This window comes from Paracoccidioides lutzii (assembly GCF_000150705.2).
Source record: "Paracoccidioides lutzii Pb01 unplaced genomic scaffold supercont2.7, whole genome shotgun sequence".
In the NCBI taxonomy this organism is placed as follows: Eukaryota; Fungi; Ascomycota; class Eurotiomycetes; order Onygenales; family Ajellomycetaceae; genus Paracoccidioides; species Paracoccidioides lutzii.
In genome coordinates, this window is record NW_015440953.1 from 580128 (window position 1) to 605029 (window position 24902).

General features: G+C 46.0%; 5 protein-coding genes across 5 annotated transcripts; 3 read left to right on the forward strand and 2 right to left on the reverse strand.

The window, feature by feature from the left end:
• Nucleotides 1–1168: 1168 nt before the first annotated feature.
• PAAG_03481 (long-chain-fatty-acid-CoA ligase) lies at nucleotides 1169–3643 on the forward strand (the record flags this gene model as incomplete). The annotated part of the gene is made up of 5 exons (XM_002794890.1): nucleotides 1169–2045; nucleotides 2135–2651; nucleotides 2733–3060; nucleotides 3125–3415; nucleotides 3557–3643. The coding sequence occupies 5 exons, from the start codon at nucleotides 1169–1171 to the stop codon at nucleotides 3641–3643; spliced, it is 2100 nt and encodes a 699-aa protein (XP_002794936.1).
• A 1566-nt stretch (nucleotides 3644–5209) lies between these two features.
• PAAG_03482 (glycosyl hydrolase) lies at nucleotides 5210–8101 on the forward strand (the record flags this gene model as incomplete). Its single annotated transcript, XM_015844983.1, has 6 exons — nucleotides 5210–5354; nucleotides 5430–5462; nucleotides 5526–5635; nucleotides 5802–6640; nucleotides 6755–7435; nucleotides 7519–8101. The coding sequence occupies 6 exons, from the start codon at nucleotides 5210–5212 to the stop codon at nucleotides 8099–8101; spliced, it is 2391 nt and encodes a 796-aa protein (XP_015701957.1).
• A 1242-nt stretch (nucleotides 8102–9343) lies between these two features.
• Nucleotides 9344–12267, reverse strand: PAAG_03483 (hypothetical protein; the record flags this gene model as incomplete). Its single annotated transcript, XM_015844984.1, has 4 exons — nucleotides 9344–10718; nucleotides 10779–11135; nucleotides 11198–11787; nucleotides 11851–12267. 4 exons carry the CDS (start codon nucleotides 12265–12267, stop codon nucleotides 9344–9346), a joined length of 2739 nt encoding a protein of 912 aa, XP_015701958.1.
• A 1884-nt stretch (nucleotides 12268–14151) lies between these two features.
• Nucleotides 14152–14705, reverse strand: PAAG_03484 (hypothetical protein; the record flags this gene model as incomplete). The annotated part of the gene is made up of 4 exons (XM_002794893.2): nucleotides 14152–14352; nucleotides 14387–14436; nucleotides 14496–14552; nucleotides 14621–14705. The coding sequence occupies 4 exons, from the start codon at nucleotides 14703–14705 to the stop codon at nucleotides 14152–14154; spliced, it is 393 nt and encodes a 130-aa protein (XP_002794939.2).
• Nucleotides 14706–18654: 3949 nt separating this feature from the next.
• Nucleotides 18655–24425, forward strand: PAAG_03486 (DNA topoisomerase; the record flags this gene model as incomplete). Its single annotated transcript, XM_015844985.1, has 6 exons — nucleotides 18655–18723; nucleotides 18797–19156; nucleotides 19256–19543; nucleotides 19651–22332; nucleotides 22400–22678; nucleotides 22737–24425. 6 exons carry the CDS (start codon nucleotides 18655–18657, stop codon nucleotides 24423–24425), a joined length of 5367 nt encoding a protein of 1788 aa, XP_015701959.1.
• Between the last annotated feature and the right edge of the window lie 477 nt (nucleotides 24426–24902).

The following is a 24902-nucleotide window of genomic DNA, read 5'->3' on the forward strand; positions in this document are numbered from 1 at the left end:
AGGTTCCTCGATAACTTGATAGATAGCCTGACAAACATTCACATGATAGAAGGCATTGATATATTCCAAACATCACTAGTTAGAAGACCATAGAAGAGCAAAATAACCAACAATGCCTATTGGTAGAGAAATAAAATAATCATTGGGTTATGAAGGTGGAGAAATTAAGACAAGACGTAGATTTGCGGATCTGCCCCGCCACCCTGGGGCAGTTAACTCGGCAGTAACTCGCCCGCGTGTAACTAAAATATCCATCTCAGCAAATTATCCCAGTCTTCCTACGGGCTTGGGCACCAAGAGATAATATGGCTACTCTCCAGAAGATGCAGCTATCAATTGCAACTGTTGGTCAGTGATAAATATTGCACAGTCCTGTAATGTTATGCACATACGAATGCACATCGGTTATCTACAGCAAGCTACAAAAATCAGTTTAGCTAAAGTATGACGATATTTTTCACTGCAGGGTTAACTTAGCTAAGTGATGCCCTCGGTCCTGCAGTTGTGGTCCTCAACCTCAACCTCAACCTCAAACCTCAAAATCTTTGTCAAACTTCAGCTTTCCTCTTTTTCTCCATCCTACTCCTCTACTCCCCAAAACCCTCGCAGTCTCCCTGACAAGCTGAAGACCTGTTGAAAAGCTACTCAAGTTAGCCAATTTGCTTTCTGGCCAATTGTTTTTCGGCAAAGCCGTCCGTCTCCCAACTACACGTCACGCCAGCACCAGCTTAGCCATTTAGCCATTCAAACCCAAGGTTCCAAGAAGTCAAGGACACCGCTATCCAGTATATATCGTCTTTACCCCAATCACTTCAGCAATTCGTGTATGCTTTCCAGCTCTCGTTCTGTGCCTCGGTGTCATATGCTTTGAGCTCACCGCTATGTCGCTGAGCTTCGCTGTGAGTTGCTCGTGTTTTTCCCCTTCCGCTACCCCTTCCACACTGCTTGGGTTGCTGGTTTCCTTGCTTGCAAATAGCCGCGTGCCCATGGACATGAACGGCACATACAAACTTTTCTACCTAGGTATTATACCAGATTATAAAATGGAAGTCGTGTCCCTTCCAATATCTCTTCCAATATCTCTTCCGGCAGGCTTCCTTTGGTTCTTTGTGTGTCCTTTTGACTCTAACAATATATGGCATACCTAAACTTCTACGATGAATATAATATGGCTGAAAGGAAGACTAGACTTGCTAATGTTCTCCGTCAACGTGCCACTTTACAGAAAACCCCGTTTACTGTCGATGCTCCCGGCTACGATCCCGTGGATGGAGAAACAATCCCTCGTCGAAATGTGAATTACAAAGATAAATTGCTTGCCCGGCCCGAGGAAGGGATCAATACTGTCTACGACATTGTCAGGCGCGGGGCTGAGAAATTTGGCAATGCAAAATGTATGGGCTCACGGGAGCTTCTGGATGTCCACGTCGAGACCAGAAAGGTTAAGAAGATGGTGAACGGCGAGGAGCGGGATGTGGACAAAGACTGGACATATTTTGAATTGAGCGGCTACACCTTCATGACTTTCAATGAGTACGAGAGATTGACCCTACAAATCGGAGCGGGCCTAAGGAAGCTGGGCCTGGGCAAGGGCGATAGGCTCCACCTCTACGCAGGTACCAGTGATCGTTGGCTTGCTACTGCCCATGGGGCAATCTCACAATCCATGTCCATCGTTACCTCGTACGACACCCTTGGCGAAGAAGGGCTGCGGCATACAATGACAGAAGCCAATTCCAAAGCCTTGTACACAGATCCGCAACTTTTACAATCACTCATCAAACTGTTGGGCGATGCTAAAAGTTTCAAAGTCGTCATTTACAACAATACGCGTCTGCTCAAGCAGGAGACGTTAAACGCCTTGAGAGTTGAACACCCCGGTATAACTCTACTAAGCTTCGAGGAGCTCAGGAAACTTGGAGAAGAAAATCCGGTGGGTCCGGTTCCTCCGGACGCGGATGACACCGGCATGATTATGTATACATCCGGTGCCACGGGGCCCCCAAAGGGTATACCCCTGAAACACAGACATGTGGTTGCTGCAGGTATGGAAGAAAACACAACTTTTTAATTATTGCATCACAATATTTTTTTTTTTCATTTTTTTTTCATGTGCTGATTTGGAGTGCAATAGTTGCTGGGATTGATTCCTTGGTTGGACGCGAAATCAGTCCTAGCGATGTTGTCCTAACATTCCTCCCCTTGGCTCACATTTTTGAATTTGTATTTGAGCATGCAGCGCTATTCTGGGGCTGTCCAATGGGTTACGGAAACCCGAAAACGATTGCAGATACATCGATGCGAAACTGCAAGGGCGACATACGAGAGCTCAGACCAACTTTGATGGTTGGAGTACCCGCTGTGTGGGAAACCGTGAGGAAGGGCGTCATTATGAAAGTTGAACAAGCCGGGTTAATCTCGAAGAACCTTTTCTGGACAGCATTCTACCTTAAGCGCCAGCTTACGAATCGTCAATTGGGAGGGTCTGGGATTCTAAACTCAGTGATCTTCAAAAAGATTATTGATGCAACTGGAGGTAGACTCCGGTTCGTCATGAATGGAGCCGGGCCTATTGCTCATGAAACACAGGAATTCATCTCCCTGGTTATAGCACCTATGGTTATCGGATATGGCCTAACTGAAACGACAGCGTAAGACCCAATTATATAAATATCAAGTGATACCTTGCATTGGCCTAGGAGAGAGAAGAACTAACCGACGAAATCTCGTAGGATGACATCTGTTTCCGATCCGTGGGGTTGGCAGGGCGAAACCTTAGGTGATATCCCCGCTTGCATTGAGATTAAGTTGGTTGATTTCCCGGATGCAGGGTATTTCACCAACTCAACTCCTCCCCAAGGTGAAATTTGGGTTCGCGGGAATAGCGTCATGGAAGGCTACTTGAACAATGAGGCCGGAACGGCTGAAGTCATGACCTCTGATGGCTGGTTTAAAACGGGAGATATTGGGGAGTGGGATCGAAACGGCCATCTTAAGGTAATTGACCGCAAGAAGAGTCTGGTCAAGACTTTGAACGGGGAATATATTCCACTAGAAAAAGTGAGCTGACGCTACACATTTTCCAAACGCGTTCGATACGGTATTCATTAACAGATAACCATAGCTCGAATCGGTATATCGTTCAGTGGGTTTTGTGGCGAACATCTGCGTCTACGCAGCACCAGATAAAGCCAAGCCAATTGCAATCGTGGTTCCTGCCGAGCCCGCGTTGAAGAAGCTAGCTGCCGAAAACGGTATCGTCAAAGGCCAAGGGCTTCATGAGCTGGTGCACGACAAGAAACTGCGACAGGTCGCGCTCCAGAATATGCAAGCTGCTGGGCGGAAGGCCGGTCTCACGGGACTTGAGATTATTGATAGTGTTGTCCTTGTGGATGAGCTTTGGACCCCCCAGAATGTGAGTGCACTTTTTTTTAACTGTTCTTATGTAGACTTGCCCCATGTGTGGGAGATGTATTTTGGTCTGCCTCCTCCTCCCCCCCACCCCCCACCCCCCAAACCAGTTTGTTGGGGCACGCTGATACGCGCGACATTTTAGGGCCTGACGACAGCGACGGAGAAGCTGAATAGGAAAGCGATCCATGAGAAGTATAAGGCGGATATAGAAAGTGCTTATGGGCATTGATAGGAATGTATGTCGAGTCGGGTTCCCGCAGTATTTATTGTACCAGCATAGCTATAGAAGGGTCACTGGCGTTTGGTGGGATTCGTTGCGTGTTTTCATCCGTTTAATGACGTTACAGAATTGTACGCGCAGCTTTCAATCTGGCGGATGTTGTGTGACGGGCGGAGTTTTACTATGAATCGATTTTAGGAGAGATAGGGAAGGATTTTAATTGAGTGTATGAAAATGATATGGTGAAATGATTTAAATAGTCTCTGTGTAGCCAGTTAAAAATATAATTTATAATTGCTCAATGATTCTGTAGGCAATTTGCCCCGATGTTTTGCTATTATTTTTCAGCAGAATGGTTATATTCGTTGGCCTGGGTCAAAGAAATAAATATGAATAACTGTGAAGTGTTTCTTATCATTCTCTCCTCTCTTCATCCATCAACCATGTGTGTACACATATATGCATTGTATTGCAGATGGGGGTTCATATGTCATACATTCTTGTTATTTTCGGAATTCCCCTCTGTTGCAAACCATTGGATCCCTTTAAATAATTCTAAACACGCCCCTAAAGTCAATTGTGATGTGTGCCATGGATAGAAGTTAGGCACAATAACTAAATTCAGGTAGTTACAGGAATGCAATGTTCCAGCTACTAAATCATCAACTCCATTTCTCGTTTGTCGTGCTCCATCCTACCATACTTAGCAATCTTCACCGACGTCTCAATCTACATCTAATAATAGTTAATGTAGTTCTCGGGCCCGAACTCCACTCAGCCACTTCTGCTGCGATCTTCCGCAAAATCCATGTTCAGAAGTCACTCTATATAGGTTGGGTTAAGGACGGATCTTCTCCAAATGGAGATTAATTAAGATCAGTTTTAACATTTCTCCGTACGAATAATGCAAATTTGACAAGAATTATGAACTAACACAGTAGTTAAGTAAATTTCAGGGGTGGTGCGCGTCCTCAAATTCCGTATTTCCGTTAAAGTACGGAGTCATACCTAGTTACTTAAAGAGAAACCCCGGTTCTAATTATTCTTTTCCAAGGCCTGCGCGATTCAGCTCTCAATTGCAGTCAGACCCAGAGAAGGAAAACAATCCTTGCGAGAGGTGCAAAATAATCCGTGGCCTTCACCTGGTCGCCGTGGTTAAGTGTATATGGGCGATCGCCTCTCCACCTGCTGTAGTCAAGTTAGTTACTCTGTAACTACTAAACTACTCTGCAGGCAAGGAAACACTTTCGAACGATCTTGTTGGGGAGCTGGATGCCAGAGAAGCCCATCAATGGCTGTGAAATATTACCCATTGCTAGGTAACGTTAACGTTACTGTCGTTCAACAAGGGCGCAACTTGGGTGGTTGGGTTTTAAATCCGATCGCTGATGGTATCTATAATCTAACGCTATACAAATATATATAATCCTGATCCAGCCCCAGCCGGGTTCGTTCATTTAGTAACTATCCCCCAAGCAGTTCTATCTTGCACATAACGAGTTATCTCTATTTGCGTACCAGTTCCTCGAGATGAACATTTGACTACTTGTGAAAAGCCGCCGGGCACGTTTGATTATGGCGTGGCTGAGCGTCGGCTTGACATTTGCTCTTGTCTTGTCATTATGCGTTTCACTCCTGACCAGCCCTGCGGCGGCTGGGAGTCCGAGGTCGAAACGGCCTATGGATTTAGTCAATCCACTTATAGGGACCATCAATGGTGGTCGGTTTTCCTGGCTGTTCCCTGTTCTCACTTCCCATTTTGCGGACATTTGAGATCTAACTGTCTCAACTGCAGGTCATGTTTTCCCTGGGGCAACTTTACCATTTGGTATGTATTGTTCTACGTTCTCGCGAAGAGCCTGGGAATTCTGTGTCCTAACGTGATTCCTAGGAATGGTGAAGGCAGGGCCTGATACGGATGGAGAGACTCAGGGCGGTTTTGACTCGAATGTGACTGTCGTTCGGGGCTTCTCCCATATGCACGACTCGGGCACTGGAGGGGTATGACAAATAATTTTTTTTTCTTCCTCTTCAAGTGCGTGCATGGAATATCGATGAGCTCCGTTTTTGATAGGGCATGGGACTGTTCATGGCGATACAGTTCCTCGGGAAATCTGTACACATGTGGACGTGGTTCAAGATTCTAACCACAATCCGCGAGTTCTAGGGCTCATCTTTTGGAAGTTTCCCGATTTTTGCCCATGCAGCCTGCCCGGACGATGCGGTCGAAAAATGTGTATTCAACAAAAAGGAACGTGGAGCTAGCTGGATAAAAGACAGTGTCAAGGCCCGCCCTGGGTTCTTTGGGATCACCCTCAATAACTCGATTTCCACAGAGATGACCGTAACCAACCGTAGCGCTCTGTACAAGTTCACTTTTCCGAAAAGGCCATTCCCAGGTCAAAATGTGCCACTAAGCCCATTCATCTTGGTTGACTTGGGTGACCTGTCCGACACACGCAGAGAGAGCAAAGTTTCTGTTAACCCTAAAACAGGTCGTATTACTGGCAGTGGATCGTTTAATCCCAGTTTCGGGAAAGGGTCGTATTTCTTATATTTCTGCATGGATTTTAGGAGCGCAGACATCCGCCAAGCGGGAATATACACAAGCAGCAAAGGTGGCGCACCTATGCCTACGATTATATCAGAATCTGATCCCGATGCTGCGGAGGGTAACGTGCCGTTGGGCGCATTTGTTCAATTTCGTACGCCAAAAGACAGAAAGATACTTGTACGCGTGGGGACTAGCTTTATAAATGCTGATAGAGCTTGTTTAAATGCTGAGAGGGAACAACCCGACTTCGACTTTGACCGTACCATGTCAGCAGCTAGGGACGCATGGGCAAAGAAATTCGAAGTCATAGAGATAAACGCGGGAGGTGTTCCTAAGGATATGGAGGTTATATTCTGGAGTGGGATATATCGAACAATGATCAGCCCACAGGATTACACCGATGAGAATCCTCTATGGAAAAGTGACGAGCCTTATTACGATAGCTTTTACTGGTAGGTAGCCTGGTTGTGTTTACTTGTCTCGTTTTGTTTCCCCCCCCCACCTCCTTTTCCTTTACTCTAAGGAGATGGGAAAATCATTTGTATTCTGACGGTCTGCGTACACAGCATATGGGATTCATTTCGTAGCATACATCCACTCCTGACAATTCTTGATCCTCGGTCTCAGATTCTCTTCGTTCGCAGCCTGATTGATATTTACCGGCACGAGGGTTTTCTTCCTGACTGTCGCATGTCGCTTTGTAAGGGGTTCACTCAGGGAGGTTCCAACGCAGATGTCGTCCTTGCGGACGCGTTTGTCAAGAGACTTCCCGGCATTGATTGGGAAACCGGGTACCAGGCCTTGCTAAAGGACGCAGAATCCACCCCACATGACTGGGAAATTGAAGGCCGTGGAGGCCTCGAAAGTTGGAAGAAGTTGGGATATATTCCGTCAGATGGTAGGCCAATTGGTAACGGGCTTCGCACCCGTAGCGTGTCGCGTACGGTCGAATATGCATATAATGACTTTTGTATTGCATTGGTGTCCAAAGCCCTGGACCATCATGGCGATTATGCCAAATACATGGAGAGAGCGAAGTTCTGGAAAAATGTGTACAAGGAGAACCAGACAAGTGCAATCAACGGGACAGACACTGGATTTGTAGGGTGTCTCCAGCCGCGACTTGAGGACGGGACATGGGACTATCAGGATCCAATCCACTGTAGCCCGCTACTAAACCAGCATTCATGCTACCTGAATATTCTAGGCGGAGAGTCGTATGAGGGTAGCTTGTTTATGTACACGTTGTACGTATATTGGTCCCCAACCCTCACGCTCCCAACATTAATCTCTATTTATCCCTATGCTAATCAAAATTACAAACCATCAGCTACGTTCCTCAGGACATGGCATCGCTCATAGCCACCCTAGGCGGTCCAGATGCATACACTGCCCGTCTCAATTTCCTGCACGAGTCCGGCCTGCTGTACATGGGCGACGAACAAGCTTTCCTCCCAGTATACCAATACCACTATGCCGGACGACCGGCATTATCCGCAAAGCGCGCCCACGCATACATCCCCTCACAATTTAACAATTCTCTCAACGGCATTCCCGGCAACGACGACAGCGGCGCGATGGGTTCATTCCTAGCGCTGGCGATGATGGGCTTGTTCCCTGTCGCTGGCCAGGATGTGTATCTAATCACACCCCCTTTCTTTAAAGAGGTGCGAATTTACAACGACCTTACTGGTAATGTTGCCAATGTGCGGAATATTAACTTTGACCCTAAATATGGTGCGATTTATATCCAGAGCGTGAAGCGGGATGGGAAAGATTGGCGACGGAATTGGATTGGGCATGATTTCTTTGAGAAAGGTGGTGTCTTGGAGCTGGTTCTTGGAAAGGAGGAGAGTGATTGGGGGACTAGGGAGGAGGATTTGCCGCCTAGTTTATCGACTGGAGGATTTTGAATTTGCGACGGAAATTACTCGCATGCTATATATGAATTCCTAAATATCAACCTGTGCCACTGAGCTGCCTCGACTAAAAGTACAGCAGGATTGTTAAAGACCTATGATAGTAGCATTGTAGCCGTTTAAGCGACTGCATAGAGAATATTATTAACAGAGGTTTTTCCGGCAAATCAATTGATCTTCTCCGACATATACACTAGCTAGCAATGACCCAGCACAAGAGCAACAAGACAAATTATTAGAAAATCACATTCTAATAGTGATATGTTCAGAGCTGATAACTCTCCAACCCGCACACTAAAATAATTTGATAAACCCCTAAAAGAACCAATAGAGAAGAAATGTAGGGATCCAAGAAAGGAGAAACTGTAAATTGCCGACCAGGCTGAGAGCAAAAAGTTAATACCAACCAAAAGAATCAATTGAATTGTCAATGCCAAGGGTATATATATATAACATTGTGAAAAGAGAAAGAGGAAAATGTATGCTCACCCTTTCCATATCATATGATGACACAACTGTAGAGTGCAACGGGAGCGAGGGCAAAAGGCATAGTTTATATAGTGCATGAGATGATTGAGATGTGTCAAGGGAAAAGTCACGTGTTTGAAGATCAAAATTAACATAGCCGATCCGGAGTCAGATGTAAAAAGGGTTTTCAGGGTTTCATGGGAAGGGAAGTAGAACTGGTAAAATAGGTAGACACGTTGAAATTCAAGGATGACACGTGGTATTACAAAATGGTACAACTGCTGGAAAATGGTGTTGGTCAGAGGGGACAAGAGAAAGACTAAATGTATATAGAAGAGACAAAACGGGAGTTGAGAAAGGTAGAGAATGGAAAGTGAGATGAGAAAAGAAAAGTAAAGAAAATAATTAGAACAAGAACCGAACAAATGAATTCGAAGGATCGTGTAATATGTGTGTATAAGGGTACAAAAATGACCAAATGGCTCCAGTCAGTCAGAAAGTTGTCTGCAATGATAAGATCCGTTCAGCGACATGCGAAGAAGAATGTATTGAGATGTGGTCAAAAAGAAAAACTTTAAATGCTGGACGGAGCAGAATCAAGTATTCAGATAGGTAATGCCATATGCTGACCTCGAACGAGGTCAGCTTCAGAATTTCAGCAACTCACAAAAAACCGCTCAAACCAACCGAGCGACAACCAAGGAATTTCTATCTACTCCACAGCGAAGTATAGGCTCAAGAAGGTCTACCGATACAGTCGACATCCAACTAACGCAATTCAGAGGCAGTAGAAGGGGTTCGTTTCGTCCATCCGCTGAAAAATCCCCCCGCACCAGCAGACAAGGTTGGTGTTTTAGGAGGTTCGGCGGGATATCTTGAAATCGTTCCGGATAGGACAGGCGTGTTAAGTGTAAGGCTGCGACTCAACTCCATAGGGCCTGATCGGTTGGGTGAGCTGTCTGCCGAGCGGCTGATCAGCTTCCTCAACGAGTCCAGTTTTGCTTTCACCTCTTCGAGTTCTTGTCGAGCAACTGCCTCAGAAGTTTTCGCATTAACAAGTTCAAGAACAAGATCGTCGTCAGGAGAAACCTGAGAATTTTCGGCAACGATGAGCGCCCCTGCCCCAAGGCTGCTTGTTCGTTTCGAAAATATAGAGTTGATCGAACCAGCTCCACAAAGTTTGAATTCGCGAAGGCCGGTCGAATTTCGATCCACTGTTCCATTTGAACCTTGGGTTTCTTGAGGGATATCTGATCGCGCGTTTCTCCTCACGCGCAATTCCTGAATGGTTTTCTCAAGTCGTTGTTTGTCTTTAGACGCATCTTGTAGTCGGGACCTTGCTTCTTTAAGCTCCTCTTGCATGTGAGAATACTTCTTATTCTGTTCGTCAATAAGTCTGCTCAGATCGTGACATCTCGAAGACTCAACGCCGTGCTTCTCCTTCCACATAACCACCTCTTCACGCAGTTGGTGTTTAGTTTGGTGAATGGAGACATGGCGGGATTCTCTTGGAGAAAACCGACTGGTGGCCTTGGCGATTAGGTCTGCATGTTGCTCGGCGCTTGGATGTTTTTTCAGGCATTCAAGCATTAGCCTAGCTGTTTGCTGATCTTCCTCCTGCTCCTCCCTTTCTTTTTGTAATTCTTTCGCCAAGGCTGCGTGTTCTCGTTGCATGTCAGTCAAAGCAATAAGTAAGTCCTCGATTTGGGTGTGTAGATCCCTCTCTGGGTTCGAAGTTCCTGTCATTTTCGTGGTACGTTTCGTCAAATCAACAGCGGAAGCAGGGCCTGATGAAGGCTCAGTCGGGGCGGTGCTAGCGTCGGATGTTGATTCGAAGGAATTTAGTGTGGAAGCCATACTTTGTTTGGATGGGGTACGTCGTACAACACTGGAGGAGCGTGAAACTAACGCGGGAGCGTTGGGATTTAATGTAAGGGGCCTAGTCGAGTTAAGGGAAGCAGATCCCGCCCAGAGCCGACCCAAGAACCTTGAAGCAACAGCCTGCATCTGAGGGAAGTAGACACTGGTTGAGGTACCTTGTGATTCCCTATAACTGGTTTCAAGTTCTTTAAGGCTCTCCCGTGTGACAAGGGAGGTCAAAGATACAAAATCCTGAACAAGTGTATCCGCATTGCATCCATATCTATTGAGAGGAATGAATTAGTACGTAGTCATCATGCTCAAGAACAGATTAAACACTCACGTATCCCATATGTTTCTTGCGAGTAACAGTTGCATAACATCCTCAAATTCTTCGCATACCAAGAGTTTTTTCTGGTTTCGCTGCATGAGCGAAAGCGCGACACGCATCAAGGTTTCACAAGCCCCCTCCAAAAGCAAGACATCATAGATGCGAAGGAGCATTGGAAGTGGACATGTAACCGCGAAGAATGACAAAAACCATTGCGATACATAAACGGGCTCAATTTTCAGGGCTTCCAAATGAGCGTGGAGCTCCGGTAAATGTCGAGAAAGGAGGGTCTGGAACTGATATATCCGTAGGTGTAAGCCAGAGAGAGTTGGCAAGAAGCAAGACCTCAAATCGTAATGATCCATTAAGCTGTGGATGGAAGATGGCATTAGTCAAGGTGAATGCCAAACAAAGGGAACAGGAGGACATACCGCACAAGCACACAGAAAGCGTCTGCATCGCTCATGTGCATCAAAAGAGGTCCGACAACAAAACCCAGTCCCTGACAATACCCTATCTTGCTATCATAAAGGCTGAAACACTTCAATACTCTTCCCAGCATCTGTTGCCCCTCTCCATTCGGATCGCGAAACATATCCACGTTAGGAAAACTTCTACCAATATCTTTGCCGATTAGGCCCTCGTAGGGACTGGTCTCCCCGCTGAGTCTCTCAAACTCTTCTAGAAGTTCTGAATCCATAGCACCAGCAATACTTGGCCAAACTACCCCTCTTAATGGTGGAGGTACGCCTGCTCTTATCTTGTTGGAAGTCAAAGTTGGCAGCCGCTGAGCCGTGCGAGTGTAATCGGCAACAAGTGCAGCCCAAAAGTCCAGATCAGTCATATGAGGGGTTGGGAGCTGAGAAAATCGCAGGGAAGACCTTGAGGGATCGTCAACGAGCTTTCTGAGTTGATGAATGGACGGTCGCCGGGAATCCTTTCGGATATGCGAGCCAGACTTGGGGTTTCCGACGAGTGCGTTATTCTCTTGTTCTAACCTCGCAAGAAGTAGAGCAGTAGACTATGTCAGTCAGCATATCTCCTGTGATATAATACGGTTCAAATCTCCAATGTGTTAATTTACCTCATCACCTGTCTCACTCTTTGACTCCAATTCCTCTGTTTTCTCCAACTCTCCCCAATCCACGCAATCACTTCCTTCTTGAGATTCCTGTCCATTGCTTCCTCTACTGCATATGGATCTTGCAGAAGAAGAAGAAGAAAAAGAAGTTGTGCTCCTTGATCGGCTCTTCGATTGCCGTCCGGGAGTGTTTTCATTTTCTACAGTTGTGTATTCTCCCTCACTAATATACGGGGGGGTCTCGACAACTTGAGAAGCAGATATATTGGAGACACTACTAATGGAATCAGGAGCTTTAGGGCTGTATGGGGTGTCCGAAAGAGGTACCGTAACCATCGAATCCGTCAGTTGCGGTTCACGGCTGACGGAGGAGTCAAAGGAAGACCGAGCGTCAATAGGTGAATCTGGCGACGGATCCATGTCACCGTGAATGTGAGAACGAATGGGGTTTCTGCGGCGGGTGGGTAAAAACTGAACGCTAAAGAAATTGCATTTCAGTGCAATATCAGGGGACGAGATACGTCTTTAGGCCGTGGAACGAGACCCAGACGTGATTTGACAAGTCGCGGGAACCAGGCGGGTTCCAAACAAGACTAGAATTCCTGGCAAAACAACAGAAGTGAGCCCAATCAAATGAGTGCATAAGTTGCAATGCAGTCGCCGGCGACAATTGCAAGACCAAGAGAGGGTGAGCGACCAAAAATCGCAGCGCTACTAGAGAATCTATGCGGTACTATTTTACAGGTACCAATGGCATAATGAGAGGCAGAAAATTGGGATGTTTGTTGCAGATTGGAGGTGAACGACTAGTTATAAGCAGGTAACTAAGGGGGAGGCTTCTCGGATGCCGTAAGCGGTTAGTCAGCCAGGTCCCCCAACACTAGTTAACTAATACCTAAACAGGCTTTAACGCGGTCGCTAATTGCAGGCTAATTTAAGAAGTTTCCGAAGCAGGAAAAACATCAACCTCAACCTCAACAAACATGAACTTGACCTTGAACCAGAACAACAACTTTTGGGAATATCCAAGTTTTCTGTAAAAATGGAAAACAAATTAAATATGGGCAAACGGAATTAAACTATCCTTCTGCGGGTCAACCAGCCCGAGAGTTCTCAATGGATATACTTACTAAACAATCTGGGTGGGGGTGGGGGGGGGGTGTTGAGAAATGTTGGTTGGTCAACGGCGGAAAGTTTGCAATTAACTAGTTATATTGGACAGAACAAGCCGTATGTTGTTCAGATTTAAGGCTTTGTTTGGATGTTTTCTCTCTCGCCAACTATCTGGATATAATAAGAGGAGAAATGCGATCTCGACCAATGTACCCACCCATTGTTGTTGTTGGCACGACGACCACACCTACTACACTTGGTGGGCATGAGCAGCTGTTGGCCATGGTCTTTAAATAATATGACAGCCCACCTTCCACCCTTCCACCCCTCCGCACCGGCAACATCCCTTACCAGTCCTGAAGGTATCCATGGAGATATGAACAGAAACAGACATAATATGCACCGCAAAGGAAACGATTTAGGTATCGCATAAAGGCAGCATTTAATCCTGTTCATCCATGCATCACACTCGTGACTATTCAGCATGCGAGGTCCAAGTCCTGTCATCTAGCTAAAGCCTAAGGAGTCTTTACCCTCAAGTGCGACCTCTACTCAAGGCTTGCATATTTTCTAACGAATTCCACGCTTTGTAGCTCAACATATAATGCCAACAATAGAGCCGCCCAAAGATCAGACGAATGTCTGTCTGTTGGAGCTCGCTTCGAGGGCTGGCGACCCTTTCACGGCTGCCAGAAGGAGTGGATGACCAGAGAGAACTCTGAGACGCGTTTTGAGTTCAAAACACTGCAAGACCTTACATTTGATTCCTTTGCCTTGCAAGCGAATTAAAGTTAACGAGGGTTGAACACATGTCATTTGCAGAGATGTCATGATCTGTGCTCTCCAAGTTTGTCAGAATGCCCAACAAGAGTATTCAATGTGGCCATAGCCTCAGGCTATCTGCCAGGTGTGTGGAGTTGTTTTTCACTTAGTTCTAAGCTTGCGGTAATTCACCAATAATTGTGATGATAAATTCCCGAAAATGATTTGTTCACTTGGACAACTCAAAAGTGTATTCACATCCTTCATTTCTCGGTGACTGAAAATATGAAACCTCTGCTGGGTTTCTTTACATGCGGTTTTCATGCTATCCGTTTCAATCAACTTTTCCTCCAAGACTAACGAGCGACATCGGGCACTTCAAATACTGCATAAAGAATGTTCAGTGTTCTCTCTCTAGAATTCCACCGCCTAACATAAAGCCATTCCAACTTCCCCTATATCACATGGAATCGCTCCCATGCATCCTAGTGCGGCTTTTCCACGGTTGGTAGTAATCAGGAGAATTGCCAAACTAGACAGAACACCAGCAACTTCCTGAAGAATAGAAGCAGTTCGGACGTGGGTCGCAGCAGTAATAACCAGCGCACACTCCTTCGCACCAATAGCAAGCTAACCAGACCGAAGAAAAAGATATCAGTTTCACGCAATTCTCGTTGAATGTAAAAGTGAGAGGGGGTGCGGGGGAGGAGGGGGCTACAACAAAAAAAAAAAAAAAAAAAAAAAAAAAAAAAAAAAAAAAAGACAACACATACCATCAGCGAGGGCGTCGCCTGTGCCTTTAGTGGCAGGGGATGTATCTAGCGCATTTGCTGTTGTGAATAAAACACGTTATCCGAATGAACGCTGCGTAGGGAGTTTTAATTCTGCCGGGGCTTACCGGCATTCTTTTTCTCCAACTCAGGAGCCCCGAAGATAGGGGTAAGGCCTGAGATGAGACAGATGAGAAAGAGATTGAGCTTCATTTTTTCTTTTTGCTTTATTAGAGTGGATGTTTCCTTTGGACTCAGGTTAGCTTTGGTCTTAGAGGGGATGGCTCTTCAGCGGGAATAATGATGATACGAATATAAATGAGGATGCTGCAAATGGATTACACTCACCTTTTATACCTCATTCATGGAGCTCCAAATTGATTAGGTTTCTATTAGACACCACCTCTCGGAGAATGTCTTCCATTGTGTAGCAGTATGTTTCTCTAAATGGATCATGAAAACATTCAACACGAGGTCCCAAAAAATCTCCAGCAGCCTGTGATCTTGAGTGATCTACAGCCATGGCATGAGGGGAAACATCCTCGTCCAATATTCCGAATCGAGGCATATTTCATCAATGCTCGTCGTGGGTATCTTCTTTCCTGTTCGTTGTTCCATGCTGCACAGTGAATGCTTCCTTGCACAAATACGGGGTTGAGTGAAAATCCCAGTGTGGCATCTCGCTCCCTCAGGTGGGCCAACCACGAATTTGATACATTTCTTGCACCTAACTAGCATGATATGGCATGATTCGTGGTAGAGTTTCATTTACGGACTGCTTCTCCTCACACTCTCTAAACACAAATGAATGTGCGGGAAGAGATTTCGTAACTTTGAACTGAAGAAAATTTTTTTTTGTCTTTCGAGGGCAAATAAAGTTGGGACAATCTATGTTAGACAAGAAAATAAACTAGCACAGTCAAAATTTTTAGGAGTCGAGGCACAGGTGAGCAAGATGCAACCCCCTCCGCCTGCTGCTCCCCTTCACTCAGATGCTTTGGGTGAATCTCTCCGTTTATTGGACGGCCAACTGTTCTGTGAACCGGTTAAATACGCGTTCAAGGCGCTCGAGGGGTTGGTGCGACGCTCTGGATAAATCCGCCCGCGTCTGCGGGGGGAAGTGGGAATATTTCACCCGTAAATCTCTCAAGGCTAGGTTAGCCATGCATATTCTTCAGCCCCGATTGAGCAGGCTGCAAATCCGCCAACGTTGCATGCTTCCAGAACAAACGGCGTTGCCATATGCTTTATTTAATACAGCTGTTGTTAATGAGGCCGAATTAACAAGCCAAGAATTCTAACATATGCAGGAACTATTAATTGGCTACCAGCCTCAGCCAAGGAGATCCAAACACGGTGTTGGCACCAGCACACCCACAGCTTCTTATTTAAACTATTACCAGATCAAATGGAACGACGATCAAAATAGTTTGGTCGGTGGACTCGGAGCCCTGGCTTAGTTTATACGAATATTGTGTTTGTGTGTACTGTATGCACACACCATATCATTTGCAGAGCTGCGCCTCTACCACGAGACCCTATCAAAATTTGCCATTTCATTTGCATAACATGTTGGTAGGAAAACAAAGGATGACTAAACCTCATTTATATTTTTATTTATTTTACTATCACCAGCGGCCCTTTATTGGATTGAGAAATTCTATTTCGACTGTCGAGCCACGATTTATGAGCAGTGTGTTAGATTGTTGCGATTTCAATGATGACGAAGTCCTAGGTGTTTTATGTGGAGCGATTTACGATGTGGGGATGGCTTGTCGATCCTAGTTTTTAGTTCCAGTTACCACTTAAATGGCTTAAGATGACCCATGGTTACGCCCTACATGCCGCGTGGAGGACCCAAACATGAGATATAGAGATCGACAAATGAACAACGACGGAAGGAAAATTGGACTGTGAAAAATGGCCCAAAATGGCTAAAACAAGGAGAACCTTGAAAAACAGCAGTCGAGGGGGGAATACGTCTCATGGACCGGAAGAAAATCAAGGTTGGAGTTGGTAGAGTGTATTTAATAGGTATGCCTTGAAACGAAAGGACGGGCCACTTCAAAACGACGGCTTCGTGAAGCGGAGACCGTTAAATTGATATTGATTTTGTATGGCTGAATAATTAACAGTCCGATGAGCCGGAAATTTCATCCAGATATAGAGACATTACCGCAACGTGAATCCAGCCTCTGCGTCACCATTAAATGGCCTCCTAATACCACGTCATACTTTCTCCAAACAAAACCACAACGTTGCCGGGAAAATGGCCCGGATGATTGCGGTTTCTTGCTCTCGGGAGAAGTGTTGCTGGTTGTGAATATCTCGTATTCTAAATTTCTCATTTCCCAAAGCATCTGGAGAATTTATGTGATGGCACTGGAACTGCAAGGTGGTATATCTCACTCCACCAAAGGGGCCGAAGAGAGCAAAATAATCTTAGGGAGAAATTATATGAATGTATTTTGATCCAACCCACAGCTCTCAATCGAGGAAACTTCGGACGCCATTGAGGCGTAGATACGTGTCTGGCGTTTGAGGATATCTCCAAACTATCCATGCGGAATCATTATGTGTGACAATATCAAACGTACGAATTGAGCAACTGGAAAGGAAGTCCAGTGCCGATGGCACTCCTTTGAGAGGGAAAGAGAGGAGGCATTAAAAAAAAAAAAAAAGCCTCAACGTCAATATCGCCTCCAGGCAATGTAAAGATGTGAAATCGAATCCAACGGGGTATTTAGTATGTATGACCTTAGATAGGATCAGCAGGTCCAACGTGGTTCCACCAAAGGATCGACGACACAATGGACTGGGGTAGCGCGTTAGCAGTAAAGTTTGTCTGGAACAGGCTATGTCGGCCTACAGGTGAGATGGAGGGGACCAGTTCACGTGCGTATATAGATTTCCGGTAGGTCAATGGAATCTTGGAACTCTACCAGTCTTAGGTAATAGATGCTGCGCGAAAGATTGCCCTTCACTGGGCCTTTTGGTGGGTGACGGGGAGTAAAAGGAAAAAGGGGGGAGTGGGTGTTTGGTTATAGAAGCTCAACAGTGTTGATATGAGAGAACAACACCTCGAAACTGTCATCCACAATAGCATAAGTAGGAGCATATCCTTGCAAAGACGTGGTGAAAGGCATCAGCATTCTCAAACACAGTAGTGTCAGATGTTTAATCATAGAGAAACACTGTGTGATTCAAAGAGCATGAAGGCTGATGTAGGAGAGCCAGCTCAAAGTTGTTGGGCTATCTGTTTCGAAATGCTGAAGATTGACTGAGTGAACAACTAGGGTTAATGAAAGCCGTGACATGCAGTTTCTTCTTACCGTGGAAGAGAGTATATAAAAGGAAGCACACATTCAAGTCCAGACTTAGAATGATTCCATACACAATTCCACTGCAACGGCTGAGCATATCTCTCTTGGGGGGGAAATATGAAGAAAGCTGTGCTTGTCGGAAACGTAGTCTCTGGCGCTCTCTGAATGAATGACTATTCCGTCTGTAATAGTCTCAACCTCAACAACAAAATGGATCTGAACAAACAAAGTGTTGCTGAGGGAAGCAAAAAAGAGGCAAATGAGAAGAAGCCAGAAGTCATCCGATTTACCTGGAACTGTGTATATTCATTGCTTATCACGATGTTGTAGCCAAAGGGTTCGACCCGGGACAACCAAAGCGGCGTCAGGGCGCAACTGCCGCAGGGGGGCAGGGAACACGCTAGTCTGAAAACGGACTGGCTATGTTGTTGTTTTGCTACTTTGGGCAAGGACTCTGCTGAGTCAGCGCTGCAACTCTTGTTCCGTTTTCTCAACCACGCGCGACGCCCGGCAGATTATCCCCGCCAACCAACAAATGCTCCCTTCCTCTTTTCTCTTGTCTCTTGTCTCTTGTCTCTTCTCTCTTGTCTCTTCTCTCTTCTCTCTTCTCTCTTCTCTCTTCTCTCTTCTCTCTTCTCTCTTCTCTCTTCTCTCTTTTCTCACCGCGTCTCTTCCTGCAGCTTAGACACTCGTTTACGCAAGGTGAGTTCATCCCTCTCCCCTGTTGTCAGACATCAATTCATACCCTCGTTGGCTGTCGCACATCCGTTCGTTCATCTGCTCGTCTACGCGCTCTCTGAAGCCAAACCCGCCCGCACCCCCGTCTCACTGCGGTGAGCATGGATTCTCCCTCGGATTCCGTCTTTGATGACGACGGCGCCAGCTCAGATTTTGTCCCTGAGGCTCCTGTACGTCCATCCCTCTTCTCTTGACATGGTACAAAGGATGTAGTTGATGTAGCTGATGAACCCTCGCCCACAGAAACCAAAGGCAAAGGCTGCCAAAAAGAGAGCCACTACCGCCAGCAAAGCAAAAGCACCAGCTAAGAATACGACCAAGGCTTCTGCGAAACCGAAAGCTGCCCCAAAATCCGCAGCAGCATCCAAGAAGAAGGCCAAGGTAGACACGGAGGATGAATTTTCTGAGATCGATAGATCCCCCACACTAGACGATGCATCAGTCCTCTCAGCCACCCCCCCAAATGCTGCTGCTTCAAATAAGGGAAAGAACGCTGCGGGTGCCAAGAAGTCTGCCGCGAACCCGCTCTCAAATGTGGAAAATGAATCATTCGGAACGGATGGCGTCGCTGCGCCAACAGATAGCAGCGAGAGGTACCAGAAAGTAAGCGATGCATGCTCTCTCTCTCTCTATATATATATATTCATCACTTTCCCAAAAGATGGAGGATTGGGCTCTGCTGACCGCGCGAAATCTGTACAGCTCACCCAACTAGAACACATCATCAAACGCCCAGACACCTACATCGGGTCCATCGAGCGGTCTACCAGTCAAATGTGGGTATACAACTCGGAATCTGAAGCAATGGAGTACAGAGAGGTCTCCTACGTCCCCGGTCTCTACAAAATATTTGACGAGATCCTTGTCAATGCCGCCGACAACAAGCACAATGACAAAAACATGGACGAAATCCGAGTCACTCTAAACAGGGAATCGGGTGAAATAAGTGTCTGGAATAATGGTCGTGGTATTCCAATCGAGATACACGCGGTACGCCTACTCTTCCTTAGCCATGCCTTGCCATGCCTTGCCATACCAGTCTAACCAATCTAACCCCCCCCCCCCCCCCCAAAACAATGCGCTAACAAAATAGTTAGAAAGAGAAACTCTACATTCCCGAATTGATCTTTGGCCACCTTCTCACCTCGTCCAACTACAATGACATGCAGCAAAAGGTAACTGGTGGGCGAAACGGCTACGGTGCGAAACTTTGTAATATCTTCAGTACGGAGTTTACCATCGAAACAGCGGACTCGAGGCAAAACAAGAAATACAAGCAAACTTGGACGAATAACATGTCCAAGATGGGCAAGGCAAAGATTACTGATTGTAAGGGTCAGGATTACACCAAGGTCACATTCACGCCAGACTTCAAAAAGTTTGGAATGGAGGGAGTCGATGATGACTTCGAGGCCCTGGTAAAACGTAGAGTTTATGACATGGCAGGAACTTGTAAGGTCATTGTGAAACTTAACGGGTCTCGTATTCCCGTCCGCAATTTCAAACAGTACATGGCGATGTATACCAATGCCATCAAAAAGGAACGGGGCGAGGAAGCCGCCAAAGACAAAACTGAAATCCTCCTTGACAATCCGGACCCTCGCTGGGAAGTCGGCTTTGCCGTATCCGATGGCTCGTTTCAGCAGGTGTCCTTTGTCAACTCTATTGCGACAACATCGGGTGGTTCTCATGTCAATGCAGTTGCCGACCAGATATGTAACAGACTTGCCGAAACAGTGAAGAAAAGGAACAAGACTGGCGCAAGCCTCAAACCCGCCCAAATCCGGAACCACATATTCGTATTCGTCAACTCTCAGATTGTCAATCCTGCATTTACCTCACAAACCAAGGAACAGTTGACAACGAAGCCGAGCCAATTTGGAAGCAAGATCGTGCTGTCAGAGGAATTTCTCAAAAAGGTCATCAAAACCCAAGTTATGGAAAATATTATGCATTTCGCTGAGAAGAAAGCGGATCAAATCCTTAAGAAGTCGGACGGCAATCGACGATCACGCATGAACAATCCAAAACTTACAGATGCCAACAAAGCTGGAACTAAAGAGGGCCACCACTGTACTCTCATTCTTACTGAAGGAGATTCCGCAAAGGGATTGGCTATGGCCGGTCGAGCAATAGTTGGACCTGATCTATTTGGCGTGTTCCCCCTTCGAGGAAAGATGCTCAACGTCCGGGATGCCTCTGTCGATCAGATATCCAAAAATGCGGAAATCCAGAACATCAAGAACTTCCTTGGACTACAGCACAAAAAGGAGTACACTGACACGAAGGGCCTCCGCTATGGGCATCTTATGATCATGACTGATCAAGATCATGACGGTAGCCATATCAAGGGTTTATTAATCAACTTCCTTCAGGTGGCATTTCCAAGCCTGCTTAAAATCCCACAGTTCTTGATCGAATTTATCACCCCTATCGTCAAAGTGTGGAAAGGAGATCCCAAAAATCCAATCATTTCCAAATCTTTCTTTACAATGCAAGAGTATGAGACATGGAAGGAGATTCATGGCCACGATCGCCGGTGGGAGAAGAAGTACTACAAGGGTCTGGGTACCAGTACGACAGAAGATGCTGAGATCTATTTCCAAGACTTGGATAAGCATCTCAAACAATTCCATGTCATGCAGGACAATGAGGCGCAACTTATAGACCTCGCATTTTCCAAAAAGAAAGCTGATGAACGAAAAGAGTGGCTCCGTCAATTTAAACCGGGCACTTTTCTCGACCATACGACGGAAGAGATCACCTACACCGATTTTATTAATAAGGAATTGATTCTATTCAGTATGGCTGACAACATACGATCCATACCTTCTGTTGTTGACGGCTTGAAGCCCGGTCAACGGAAAGTCTTATATACCTGTTTCAAACGCAACGTCAGAAAGGATATCAAAGTTGTTGAACTTGCCGGATATGTTTCTGGAATGACTGCCTATCAACATGGAGATGTCTCACTGCAACAAACCATCGTGGGCCTTGCTCAGACTTTTGTGGGATCAAACAATGTCAACTGCTTGGAGCCAAGTGGAAACTTCGGTAGCCGTCTACAAGGAGGATCTGACAGTGCAAGCGCACGTTATATATATACTCGACTTTCACCTTTCGCGAGACGGATATTCCATCCTGCGGACGAGCCTCTCTTAACATACAATGTCGACGACGGGCATACCATTGAGCCTGAGATTTATGTTCCAGTCGTTCCCTTAGTTTTGATCAACGGCGCCGACGGTATTGGAACGGGTTGGAGTACTTCCATCCCTAACTACAATCCAGAGGACATTGTCGCAAACTTGAAGTGTCTCATGGATGGGGAACCGCTTGTACCTATGCAACCTTGGTTCCGAGGTTTTACCGGCGAGGTCGTCTCACTTGGCGGGGAGCGATACAAATTCAGCGGAAGAATCTCACAAGTCGGCGAAAATGAAGTTGAAATCACCGAGCTGCCCATCCGGTGTTGGACTCAAGACTTCAAGGACAGACTTGAGGAAATCATCAAGGCAGAAAAGGTCCCCTCATTCATCAAGGATTACAAGGATTACAATACCCACACCAAGGTCCACTTTGTAATTCAGTTAGATGAGAAGCATGCCGCGAAGGCAATCGCTGAAGGTCTGGAGGAGAAGTTCAAGCTGTCCAAGACGATTGCCACTTCAAATTTGGTTGCTTTCGATCCAGAAGGTCGGATTACCAAATATGACTCACCTGAGGATATCCTAAGAGAGTTCTATTCTGTCAGAATTAAGTTTTATGAAAAACGAAAGGTATTTTATTAATATTCTCGAATGTCAACGCATAATGATTAGTTGAATTTTATTAACACTACAATAGCAATATCAACTTTCGCAGTTGCAACGGGATCTCGACAAACTAAGCAACCAGGCTCGATTTATTCAGATGATCATCGACGGGAAACTTGTCATATCCAAGAAGCCCAAGGCAAAGCTCATCCAGGAGTTGAAAGAAAAGGGGTTCAAAGCCTTCTCCAAAATTTCAGATGCTGCCAAAGCGGGTGAGACTGCCCCGGTTGTCGAAGAGGATGATAATGATGAAAAGAGCGATAGCGACGATGCAGAACTTGGAGCTGATTCTTATGACTATTTGTTTGCGGTAAGTACATTTTGTTCTTCGTTAGTAGTGATTTTTGGTTGCTAACAAATGGAAATAGATGCCTCTGTGGTCCTTGACTCAGGAAAGAGTCGAAAAACTCCGTCGTCAGATTGGAGAGAAAGAAATAGAGGTTGACAACCTTATCAAATTGTCAAAGGAAGATATCTGGAGGAAAGATCTTGATGATTTTATCGCGGAGTGGAAATTCCAGCTCGAAGATGAAGGTCGTCGCCGAGCCAAGAGCGCTAAGAGTGTTCGTCGAGTGTCCTCGAAGCTCAAGACTGCTGTCAAAGGCCCTAAAAAACGCAAAGCTGCCCATGATGATGATAGCGATTTCGATCTTCCTAAACCGAAGAAATCATCCAAAGCGACGACGGTTAATCGCGCAAAGCCCCAAAGCAATCTTCTCAGCTATCTTAGTAAACCTGCTCCCAATCCTAAACCGGCTCAAGGCGTGGGTGTAGATGACGCGAGTGAATTGGTTGAAGGAAAATCAGAAAGACCGCCACTCAGAAAGCCAAGAGCTGCCGCATCCAAAGCAGCGAGACTTGTTGAGCTCGATGGGTTGAGTGATTTCGATGAATTCGAACCAGAAGTAATGCCTGCTCAAAAATCCAGAGCAGCTTCACCAGCCCTCAAACCTGCCGACACTATAAATCTTGGTAAACCAGGCAAACTTAACGATTTGGAGGAGATGGTGGCGCCTTCGAAGAAATCGGATCCTCAAGCCTTGAAGCGGGAATGGTCAGTTTCAGATGAAAGCGATTTTGTTGAGCCGAAGCCTGCGCCTTTGCCCGGAAAAAGGGCTCCTAGAAAAGCAGCTCCTCCGCCTCAGAAGGTACCGCTGAATGACAGGGATAATTCGGATGTGGAAATTATTTCGAGGACACCCCAACGTCAAGCAAAAACAAATAGAAAACCAATTACGTTCGATGATTCGACTGGATCTGACAGTGATAACAACGTCGACTTGCTGGGAGATGTTAGTCAAATGGTCAAAGGAATTGGTGGGACGGCTGACCCATTATCCGAGTCACGAACCCTCTTCTCTGAACTTTCGCGTCCTGGAACCAGCGCTGGATCCAAACCGACAACAAGAACTCCCAAAGCCGTTAATACCGAGTTTGATCCTGATGAAACAGATTACTCTAAGTTGATTCCACAGAATTCACCCAGGAGGTCTCTTCTGGTGAAGCCGAAGGATTCAAAGCATTCCAATGATGAGGATGAGGACAATGAAGTGGAAGAAGTTGCTCCCTCTAAGCCAGTAACTTCAAAATCGATTTCTTCCAAAGCGAAAGCTGGTACCGCAAAGGCCGCCGCAAAGACAAACAAAGCATCCGCCAGCACAACACAGTCCAAAGGCAAAAAGGTTGCAGCCAAGCACACTGCAGCGCCAGCCAAGAAAACAGTTCTTTCCCCCGCAGCCAAGGCATATGCTGCGAAAAAGGCCAAAGCGAAGATGCTAGCTGACGGGCTTTCCGATGACGATATCGATGCAATGGCCAATGACATCCTCGACTCTCCTACTGTTAGGAAGCACAACGATTCGGATGCTAGTGATGATTTAGTTGCTCCAGTGGCCAGTAGGAAAGCTAGTCCGCCGGCTAGGGTAGGTCGTCCGGCTCGCCGGGCCGCAACGACGGCGAGGAAACCTACGTATGTAATTGAGGATGATAGCAATGAGGATGAAGATGAGGATGATTTTGATGATGGGTCGAGTGATGAATTTGCTGATATCGACTAATGCAGTTTCTTGGTGTTATTCTTTAGCCTGGGATTGGGTTGAGGTCTGTGAGTGATGGTTTTGCTGTTTGTAGTCTTTGGGTGCGTGTATTTCTTTTACTTTTGGTATTAATTTCCTATTATCCCATCTTGTTTATATGGTTCAGTTTCTTTTTAGTGTTTTATTACTGCATGTTTTGTTGCTTGTTTGTAGGTTCTTTTTAATTATGATGCATGTTGTATTTACTAGTTTCAGGCCTATATTTTATGGATATTGGATCTTTATTTTCTGGCATAAATTGGATTGCAGCAATTGCTGGTTGCTATGTGGATGTAGATATGGTGATGTACTGTGCATCCTGTCCTACATCCCCCGCAACCCTCTGCGTTCGTAACTAGTTGTTGTGGATAAGAAACTGTACTTTTGGCAATGTTCAACACGCCGGGACGAGACAAGCGGGCGGCCACAGTTCCCCGGCCCTGGGAAAAATGAAATGAG